The sequence below is a fragment of the Thalassophryne amazonica genome, chromosome 13, assembly GCF_902500255.1.
Source record: "Thalassophryne amazonica chromosome 13, fThaAma1.1, whole genome shotgun sequence".
In the NCBI taxonomy this organism is placed as follows: domain Eukaryota; kingdom Metazoa; phylum Chordata; class Actinopteri; order Batrachoidiformes; family Batrachoididae; genus Thalassophryne; species Thalassophryne amazonica.
Window position 1 is genome coordinate 35,527,639 of NC_047115.1, and position 11,666 is coordinate 35,539,304.

At 39.1% G+C, this 11,666-nt stretch overlaps 1 protein-coding gene across 1 annotated transcript; it reads left to right on the forward strand.

Annotated features, from left to right (window-relative positions):
• Positions 1–3,743: 3,743 nt before the first annotated feature.
• On the forward strand, positions 3,744–6,261 carry sar1ab (secretion associated, Ras related GTPase 1Ab). The gene is made up of 6 exons (XM_034185559.1): positions 3,744–3,948; positions 4,571–4,690; positions 4,787–4,852; positions 4,939–5,042; positions 5,141–5,272; positions 5,540–6,261. The coding sequence occupies exons 1-6, from the start codon at positions 3,891–3,893 to the stop codon at positions 5,654–5,656; spliced, it is 597 nt and encodes a 198-aa protein (XP_034041450.1). The 5' UTR covers positions 3,744–3,890; the 3' UTR covers positions 5,657–6,261.
• Positions 6,262–11,666: the final 5,405 nt, after the last annotated feature.

An 11,666-nucleotide genomic window follows, 5' to 3' on the forward strand; every position in this document is an offset into this window, starting at 1 on the left:
GTCTGTGATCTGCTTTTTTTCTACAAAATTAAACTGAATGAACATCCTCTGAGGCCGGTGATTCCATAATTTTTGCCAGGGGTTGTAGTGGAGAAGACAATTCTTACTACCCTTTGTGACATCATAGAGCAGTAAGTCCTTTTAAAACCATGATGCCTGTTGGCGATTATGCTTGTGTTCAGAACCCTTGTAAGTTCTGAGATTGACCTCTAGCTTGGGGAAGAATGCCTTGAACTAAATCGGTCCATAATTTTCACTTGGAAACTAGTGAGGAAATTGAGCAATTCGAGGTACCGGAGTTAACGTTGCAGCCATGGAGGCGCCCTTTGCAACTGATACAACATTGCTAATGTTGAAAATTTTTAACAAGCCTTTACTGCTACATACATGCTGCACATTCTGTGTACAATTAGTTAAGCTACCAGCACCACTTGACCAAAAACAGACTTTCATTTGGTCCAAAAGATGATGTTAGCGTAGTCAAATTACTGAGGTAATCTCATGCAAGCACTTGTTTTTACGTCTCATATTTATGAATGTCCAAGGGTTCTGAATGCAGTGCTGTCGCTGGATACCACGGTGTACATAGGTAGTAGGAAAGTGTCCCTTATAGACATGACCATGACCCCCTGGTAGTCTCCTTGGGGAAGTCTTCCAGGTACGTCCAACTGGGAGGAGATTTTGAGGAAGATCTGGGATATATTGTTGGGTTTAGATCTCCCAGCTGGTTTAAGAATGCGTCAGGATCTCGCAGTAAGTGTTGAAGGACTTTGCTACACATTCCATGCTGGGATGTGTGGATGAGCTGCTTGGTCTACGGTCACGAACGTGGACAAGCGGCATAAAATTAGCACATTTTATTATTACGAGTTGTATCTTGTTTAATGATAGAGGTGAATATTGCCCTCACTTTTGAAATAGTTAATTAATAATAAAGTAACTTTGTGTAAATATTTTAACACCTTTTAATTTGTTTTTATTTACCACTAAAGCAATTTTCTTTAAAGCTTGATACAAACATAATACTGAGAATCACTTTTTTTTTTTTCCTGCTGCTGTCCTGTTTCGTTAAATCGCCAAAACCAGTGTCCTCTCAGCCACATTACCTTACCATAGTATGAGTTTTTGAGTGTCTTAAACATTTCAAAACAGTCGGTATTGTAGTTTCAAACATCCACGTGTGCTTTGGAACAGCTGCGTCTCCCGCGATGCTACTGCAAACGCCGTCATGACGTCACGTGAGGTGACGTAGCTCCAAATTAGCGAGCGTCAGTCAACGGGACACTTGGACCAAACAGCAGCACAATTTAAAGTCCCAACAAGGTAATTAAATAAGATATTCAAATTTTAGTTTAGGCATATTTTGGTCACTTTGTTGTGTTTACATGTCATATTTTATGGTTGAGTGACAAGTTAGTGGTGTAGTTTTGCTGCTGTGATGCTTAGCATAAACAGGCTAACAGGCTATATTTATCATTTACACCCTTACTATGAAGTGATTTTAACATAATACTCTAAGGCCCTGTACGGTTATGAATCTGATTAAAAGTATTTGTATGGACTCTGGTTTGAAACACTTTTCTTGAAGCAGGAGTTGTTGAATGTTGACATGAAGCGGTACACACAGTGACAGGTGTGTTATGAGACAGACAGGGACTCAGATCAAGTGACCTTCAACTTGGCATAAAAATAGACCAAGGAAGGTCAGTGTGAATCAGTGAAGACATTTCTCAGAGTAAATGCTTTTAAAAATAATCTAAAATCTGTTTGTTGCTTTGGCTGAGCCTGCGATGTTTTGTATTTTGTGTGACTCCATTTGAAATATTCCATAATTCACCAAAATCCAGTGTCAGGAATAAATAAGTGAGGTTCAAAGCTCAATACAGTATTGTGCATGTAATGAATAAGAGCTCCAAAAATAAAGATCACACTTCATGGTTTAATTTGAGAGTATTCGGTGTTGTCCAAAAGTATTGGAACACTTAGTATTTCACACATTTTAATGTGTTTATGCCATTTCAAATACAAAAATTAGAAATACAAAAAAAATTCTAAAATTATATCCCTTAAACTCACACTGAAAGCAAATCTCTACAACTTGATATAAATTAATTAAAAATGAAGCCAACGGGTTGCATAATTAATGGAACGCTTTGGTATAGTACCTGTAAATAATCATTTTCATTGCCAGTTTTCTTCAGACAAGTCGGGGGATGGATACATGAACATTTCCAAGTCATTGAATATGTCTTCAAAAACTGAGTGACTGTGCAAGAAGGAGAACAGTGAGGTGGCTTTCATCACCCTTCACCTGGTAAAGAGGAGAATTTTCTTAAAAAGACCCGAAAGTTCAGCTACAATTTGACAGAAGGTACACCTGAGATGCAAGCCTAGATTTGATGTTTTTGGTGAAAGAAAACCCTCCTCTTTTCCACTTCATCAGGAAGCTGTATAACTGGGGATACAAAATACAAACATGTACTATGCACAATTTCTCCCACACAGCCAGAGAAGTGTATTACTTCGTTTGGGTATCTTTCCTCAGGTATTACAGATATTCTACCAAAGTGTGCCATTACTTATGCAACCCATCATCTTGGCTTTTATATTTTTAATTAATATATCAAGTTGTAGAGATTTGCTTTCAGTTTGAGTTTAGGGAAGATAATTTTAGATTTTTTTTTTTTTTTTGTATTTGAAATAGCTTAAACAAATTAAAATGTGTCAAATACCAAGTGTTCCAATACTTTTGGAGTCCACTGTACTGGTATTTCAAAGTGGGTGAGCAGTGTAGAAATTGATTGGAGGACTACTGAGCATTAAGGGACCAAAAAATAGCTGGATATTTGTCTGCTAAGATGTTTCATGGTAGATGTCTGTCTTTACCTAACAAAAAAGTTATGCTTTCATTCAATACATCTAAAAACATGTTTACATCAAAGTGAACCAGGTTTTGCAAAGCTTCACTTAATGGGGTGGGACACAATATTTATGCTTGAAAACTGGGTGGTATTTTCACCTTCTATTAGTATAATTTGCACATTGCAGAGTATGGAAAAAATATCAGTACTGAAAATCATGGTTAAAAACAGTCTACAAATAGTGAACAAGCTCACCATTGAGCTATTTTAAATGTCTTCAGTGGTAAGCACAGATGTGTTGTAAACATCTTTTCAATGGAAAATGCTGAATGGGGTAGTGTTGTGGAAACCAAGGGGTTGCTGTAGGTCCCTTTGTTGATGAAGAAAGGGTTATTCAGCTTGTGACCTTTGCAGAATCAACGGATACCTTGATTGCAGTACTTAAGAAGCTGAGTAAGGAATCAAAGTGTCTGGGTTTGTGAAGATTAATGGAGGGAGACTCAGATGAGTAATATCACTTACATGGTGTTGGAGCATCATCTACAATATTTTGACCATGTAGCACATTTCTCAGCATAGAGGTGCCTCAGTGATGAGAACTCCAGCAGCTGGAGAAGGCTAAGAGGATGGCCACTTTTCACCTGGCTGCAGCAGATAGTTGGTTACTTTGAGAGGTGGGGATGGACCACGTGTCATATTGGGTGGTTGCCAACCAGTACTGAGGTCTGATTCATGGTGCATGGCATCAGTGTATACTCCCAGATTTGATGAGATAAACATCTGATAATTGATAAGTTTGCCAGTCGCTCCTCTGAGGTAATTTGGGACACTTTTGGCACCACGTTACTTTATGATGTTATTTTGATGTAAGTGCAAAGGAATCAGGATTTTTTTGTTGTTGTTTTTTGGCTACTACCTGTTCTGCTTTTTGACCTCCCCAAACACCATGAATGTGATGTATACCATCTCATTGTGCCACAGGAAATAATTTCAGTTCTGTTCTATGTATTACAGGCAGTCTTGGGAAAAATGTCTGTTATATTTGATTGGATCTACAAAAGTTTCAGCAGCGTTTTACAACTTCTAGGTAAAGTATAACACTTGAAGTTCAACAAAATATAATAACTGTCTAAGGTATGCCAACATCTTTTTAATGTCATATGTTGTTTGACGTACAGAAATCACATTGTTTTGAGGGCAAAAAACAAAACATTGTATTATCCGGTGCTAATAACTGGTATATTTATATCCCCCAAACAAATGGTTATGTGGAATCATGCTACCTGTTTGTCCAAGAGTCTTGTAAGCACAACTCCTCCTAAAACCAGTTCTGGTCTGACGTGTTCAAATGGAGATAATTGGACTTTGTTTTATTTTATACATCATAAGACATTGAATCTTTAAGAACAAGTCTTCCTAAATTGGTTTATGGCTTTCCACCGTGCTTCACACAGTGGTAGCACACAATATGAAGAATTCCAGCCTAACATCTACAAGGGGAGACATTACCAGTATATTTGTCAGTCCCATGTATAAAACATGTTGGCCTCACCAGTACAGAGGTTCAGCACTTTAATTCAGATATTTCATCACAAAATATTTACTATCAGCAATACATATTTAATACATACAAGCCACTAGTATGGCAGAGTGGAGGGTATTGTTTTTGTGAGGTTCCTCCAAGACCTTGAGTTTGTTCCTGTCCTTAGGTTTGTACAAGAAGTCTGGCAAGCTGGTGTTCCTTGGATTAGACAATGCTGGAAAAACAACGCTACTGTACATGCTCAGAGACGACAGGCTTGGACAACATGTGCCTACGCTACATCCAAGTATCCAGTGATTTGACATGTTTTCAGCTCAGGATTTAACCTGTTATTAGGTTTCCATCACGTATCTAAAGTCCTTATGATACTTGTGTTCCTCAGCATCTGAGGAGTTGACTCTTGCCGGAATGACCTTTACAACCTTTGACCTCGGAGGACACTCGCAAGGTGTGTCGTAGAGTGTAACTCATGCACCTTGTGATACAGCATGTGTCATACTCGGACATGTGAATAACTTATGCTTTTTGTCAAAGCACGAAGGATCTGGAAGAACTACCTCCCAGCCGTAAATGGTATAGTCTACATGGTGGATTGTGCTGATCGTGAGCGACTAACTGAGGCTAAAGTTGAACTGGATGTAAGTTCATTGATTCCTCAAACTGTATTTAAAGGTTGCTCTGAGGTTTTACTCATAGATAGGATGACTTTATTGTATGTGGGATGTCCTTTGCGTAGGCGCTGTTGACAGATGACACCATCTCTAACGTTCCTGTTCTCATCCTGGGGAATAAGATTGACCGTCCAGAGGCCATCAGTGAGGACGCACTGAAAGAAATGTTTGGTCTTCATGGACACACAACTGGAAAGGTAATAAGTTTGTGTAAGATTGGCATCTTCTGCCACACAGGTGTTAAGATTTAAATAATATGATGAAAAGGTCAAACATGGATATTATCGTATCCCCTCTGTATGGTGCATAGCTTCCACAATGAGACGTTATGCTTACAGTTAAGAGACATTCAGTTGGTTTGTCAGATTATACCTGTACAGGTCAACGTGCCAGCACCAGCTACAGATTATAAACTGTATTAAAGTCTGTACTCTTTATTAGGTGTGTTTTTCTTTTCTTTTCAGGGCAAAGTGTCGCTTAAAGAGCTTAATTTGAGGCCATTGGAAGTTTTCATGTGTAGTGTGCTGAAGAAACAGGGATATGGAGATGGTTTTCGCTGGCTTTCCCAGTACATAGACTGACTTCACTTAATTTCATAGGTAATCTGGTTTGCCACACAGTTTGTGCAGACAAGGACATTTCTGGATTAGATTTGGCACCAATGGGGAACCTGTTTTTTTTTGTGTTTTTTTTAATCTATCAATCTGAAGGTCATATAAGTCATACCACAGCTGTTTCTGTATATGCCTGACTGACTTATCAGTCTGTATTGTGCAGTCAAGTATATTTAATAATGTTTATATTTCAGTGAAGTGCCTTTACTTGTAGCTTGTAGGATGTCTCAGGATCATACGGGAAACCTCATTGCTGTGAATTAATTTGTGACCTGGGGGTATTTTTAGCTGATGGTGTTCACAAATGTTGTCTGTTGCTCCACGAGTTTTGAAGTAGAACATATCTTAGTCACCCTCACTCCAATGTATATTTTTCCAACTAGCCTGTGTAATTTTTAATTGTCCGCTAACATTATTATGGACACTAGAACATACCATTAAGTGCAATTTCACTGAGGTAACCTGATCATGTTCAGGCCCTGCCCTTTTATTTTTTACATATGTATATGTTGAAAAATTGAAAAATGTAATTGCATAACTGACAAAACATGGAAGAGAACTCTGATGTTTACGTGCCAAAAATCTCTCTATCTTTTGTATAATTTTTCTGTCTGAAGCATGATAATTTTGCAATGATCTTGAAGTAGTTAATGTACCCCCTTGTAATGATTCTGTGCTTCCTAAAGCTGGCCATACACTACAACGTGTAGTTATGAACTTGTGTTACAGCAGGATTGTAGAGAAATACAGGCCGTATTGCAAAATACAAAGAAAGTCTTGTGGTCGTGACATGGGACTACATCGTAAGAATTTGAGCATGTTCAGAATTTCTGAAACGCATCTGGTGCCATATTTCATCCATCATGGCACGTATTGTGTTGTTGTAAGCATATTATTACAGGCAGCGAGGCACACACACTGCATAATTGCACTTGATGACACAGACACACTCATCCGTCGCCAAATACCATAATGTTATAGGTCTACTGGACTTCAATAACAAGTGAGTATGTCACCAAGATGGATGGTTTCCTTGTAGAAACCTCTTACTGGAGTGAAGAAAGAAAGAAAAAGCTGTGCAACTTGACCAGTATCATATTTTTCATCGCATGTGGGTGTGTAGGACATATCCACAGAACCTCGGAGTGGCCATAGACAGAAAAACAAATTTTACACACATTACCTGCACAGGTAACGGTGTAGGGCTTATACAGCAAAAATTTTAGATGAGTGCTTGACTGCTAGATCTTCTCGTGGCCATTCCAGTAAAATTTGCAGTGTCATATAATTCAAGGGTGCCCCAGAAGCCCCTCTCTCCTTCACCAAGAATATACACAAAGTCTATTTTTGACAGATGCCTCTTCTACTACATGTCTGACTGATGTGCTCGCCCCATGATTCATGGGTTTTTCCTGTTTCATCACAACAGTGTATTTTTTAACAAAACATCCACCAGTTCAAAAAAACAAGACAACCATCACAAAATACAAGATGAATTATACAGTAAGAACAGGAAAGTAAAGAAGAGAAATGAAATGAAGGGTGAAACGTGTGAATGGGGATGATAACAAAACTTATCGGTATTGATAATTACCACAAACTCAAATATTGTTATAAAGTCCACATGAAAAGGAAAACACATGCTGTGCTGCCATCTGTTGAACACTGGCACCTTCTGGACAGTTCAGGGATGTGCATCCACATCAATTCTTCTTCTTCTTCTTCTTCTTCTTTGTTGTCGTTTGGCTGTTCCCATTATGGCGTCGCTACAGCAGATCAATCGTTTCCATCTCGTCCTGTCCTCTGTATCTTTCTCTGTCACACCAACCACCTGCATGTCTTCCCTCAGCATATCCATAAACCTCTTTGGCCTCCCTCTTCTCCTCCTGCCTGGTGGCTTCATCCTCACCATCCTTCTCCCTATATACCCTGGCTCCCTCCTCTGCACATGTCCAAACCATCTCAATCTCACCTCTCTGACTTTGTCTCCAAACCGTGCCACCTGTCCCTCTGATATGTTCATTCCTAATCTTGTCCATTCTTGTCACTCCCAAAGAGAATCTCAACATCTTCAGCTCTGCCACCTCCAGCTCTGCCTCCTGTCTTTTTGTTAGTGCCACCGTCTCTAAACCGTACAACATAGCTGGTCTCACTACTGTCTTGTAAACTTTCCCCTTCACTCTTGCTGATATTCTTCGGTCACAAATCACTCCTGCCACCTTTCTCCACCCACTCCACCCTGCCTGCACTCTCTTCTTCACCTCTTTACCACACTCTCCATTACTTTGAACAGTTGACCCCAAATATTTAATTTCTTCTTCTCCCGCTGTTTGTGGAAACGTTCTCCTCCTCTTCCTCATCATCAATTATAGATTCAAAGTTTAAAGGCTACAGTCAGCACATACATTGTTTAGTTTATGTCATGTATTAAATCTACACCACATGCACATATTTTTTGTTTCATTTTAGCTTCATTGCGGTCGTGCACAGAGGCAAAATGAAATGAAAATGAGAAAAATTGCATCATTGTTCAGCTACATATGGACCTGACTGTCTCGTGTGCACATTGTAGCATTTTGCAGTAAAACATGGATGTATTGTAGATGGAATTTTACTCAGGATGTTTGCACTGACCACACATGGGACTGTAAAAGTTTTCCATACAACCTCAGCCCTCCTGCAAGGAACAGACTACTGTAAAGAGCGCAAAATTATTATGTGCACTGTTCTCCTGCAGTTCTTCTGCCATATGCTGCTGCATTATGTCTATGGTTATGATATGGCAGTGTGGCATTGTGTCATCGTTTAGTGTATGGCCATTTTTAGGAGGACTGATCTCTTAGTTTTGGAACCACTGGTATTATGTCATGCTATATTATACAAATAATGAATGTTTATGAGTTCAACGGTACGAATATTTCATGAGATGAACGCTGGAACATACATTCAACTCGGCTTTGCCTCGTTGAATGGTATGTTCCAGCTTTCACCGAATTAAATATTCGTTCCATTGAAAGAATGTAAAAACATTCATTATTTCTTTTATATAACGGCTAAAATAGATACTTGTCATTTGATATTTTATTCATTTATAATCAACAGAAAAGGGACTTACATTTTGGTGTTCCACTGCTGCTAAAGTCCAAATTGTGATGTGTAGTCCAGTGATGCTGTGCACTGACTTCGGACTTCCATTAAAAAAAAAAGAAAAAAAGACTGTAGCTCAGTCTAGCCAAAAATCACATCAGCTTTTCATCTGAACAGGTCTTCATGCATCCAGACAATTTACAGCAGAGTGGATATTGTGTGTGTGTGTATGTGTTACAAGAAGTAGCAGCGTCACTTAGTTCAATCAAATCATGTCTCCTCAGAGTCATTGCCCCCGGCGCGCACACACATGCAACCGGGTCAGCACTTGTGCATGCGTGTATTGCCAAAAAGAGACTGTGTACATCCTCAGCGCAGTGAAAAAAAAAATCATGTCAGAAATTAGACCAGCTTTAGAACTAACTTAGACCTTAACTTAGACCAGCACCTCCAGACAGCGTAGTGGATTTGTTGTGTGTGTGCGTGCGCACGTTGTGTGTGTGTGTGTGTGTGCATGCGTGCACATCCATGTATGGGCGTGCGTGCGTGCGTGCACATCCATGTATGGGCATACGTGCATGTGCATGCATGCTCATGTCTGGACACGTGCGTTTGTGTGTGTGTGTGTGTGTGTGTGTGTGTGTGTGTGACCATGCGCGTGCGCACATATGTGCAGAGTGCAATGGTACCGAACGTATGGAACCATATTTGCACTTATTTGCACCATATTTAACATTATTGCCTTGTGACATTATAAAGCTTGTTCATTTCCATGTTTGTGATCCTGATGTTTAAACAATGTTGTAATTTGATTATTGCAGTAAATGTTCATTATTGTCCCATCATAAATGCTTAAAAAGCAACAAGAAAAGTCTTCAAAATTCTGACCACCATCTTCCATTGGGTGATAAAGGTAATAGTGCTGTTGGCATCACTGTAGTGAAAGATGTGCTCCTTGAGTGCCATTGTAGTCTAAATCTTGCTTAGTGTTCAAGATGTTACTTCTCATTATAAGGATGTTATTGTTTTTAAAATGTGTGATGGTTGATCAGAATAAATGATTTATTTTTCCAACATTCTTATATTGATTGTTGTTAATATGTTAAAAAGAATAAAACTGAACATTTTAGAGTGGCCTTTTATTGTGGCCAGCCTAAGGCACACTTATGCAATAATCATGCTGCCTAATCTTGATATGCAACACCTGTAAGGTGGGATTGATTAATTTGGCAAAGGAGAAGTGCTTACTGAGAGATTTAGACAGATTTGTGAACAATATTTGAGAGAAATAGGTCTTTTGTGTATATAGAAAATGTTTTAGATCTTTGAGTTCTGCCCTTGAAAAATGGGAGCAAAGACAAAAGTGTTGCATTTGTGTTTTTGTTCAGTGTATTTTCTCAATGATGTGCCATCAGCCAGTACATGTCACAACATGCACAGCAGTCCAATAACTCAGCCCTGCTTTGACATACATATATTTTACTTAAGCTGGACATGTCACAGCACGAATGGGAAAGTCCAGACTCATCCCAAAGCATGTTAAAATATGTCGCAGGAGCAGGTTTTAATCCTAAATCTGGATAATGATAACTGTGCCATAATGTATATGAAATATTAAACCTGTATCCACCGAGCTTGTGTATTTTGGAGGCCTTCCTCCCATGGTAAAAATATGTACTTGCATATTATTTTTTCAAGAAACGTGTTTGAAAAAAAAATAGCTTAAAAAAGTATTTTTTAAATTTCAGGCGGAAAAAAAATCTATTTTTCATCAGTTTTCAATTTTCCAGTTCAGCTACCGGTACTGCGTATCTGTGGTTTTGGTTGTTACAAACCATTGCATATACAACCCCAATTCCAATGAAGTTGGGATGTTGTGTAAAATGTCAATAAAAACAGAATACAATGATTTGAAAATCATCTCCAACCTATATTCAGTTGAATACACCACAAAGACAAGATATTTAGTGTTCAAACTGATAGACTTTGTTGTTTTTGTGCAAATATTTGCCCCTTTTGAAATGGATGCCTGCAACACATTTCAGAAAAGTTGGGACTGGGCAACAAAAGACTGGGAAAGTTGATGATTGCTCAAAGAACACCTAATTGGAAACAGGTGAGTGTCATGATTGGGTATAAAAGGAGCATCCCCAAAGGCTCAGCCATTCACAAGCAAAGATGGGGTGAGGATCACCACTTTGTGAACATCTGCATGAAAAAATAGTCCAACTGTTTAAGAACAATGTTTCTCAACATTCAACTGCAAGGAATTTATGGATTCCATCATCTACAGTCCATAATATAATCAGAAGATTCAGAGAATCTGGAGAACTTTCTACACGTAAGCGGCAAGGCCAAAAACCAACATTGAATGCCCGTGACCTTCGATCCCTCGCGTGGCACTGCATTAAAAACCAACATCATTGTGTAAATGATCTTACCGCGTGGCACCATTGTCAGTTTAACAGTTCGTTGCTACATCTACAAGTGCAAGTTAAAACTCTACCATGCAAAGTGAAAGCCATACATCAACAACATCCAGAAATGCCACCGCCTTCTCTGGGCCCAAACTCATTTGAAATGGACAGACGCAAAGTGGAAAAGTGTGCTGTGTTCTGATGAGTCCATGTTTCAAATTGTTTTTGGAAATCATAGATGTGTCCTCTGGACAAATGAGGAAAAAGACCATCCAGATTATTACCAGCGTAAGGTTCAAAAGCCAGCATCTGTGATGGTATGGGGGTGTGTTAGTGCCTATGGCATGGGCACCTTACACATCTGTGATGGCACCATCTATGCTGAAAAGTACATCCAGGTTTTGGAGCAACACGTGCTGCCATCCAAGCAACGTCTTTTTCAGGGACGTCCCTGCTTATTTCAGCAAGACAAT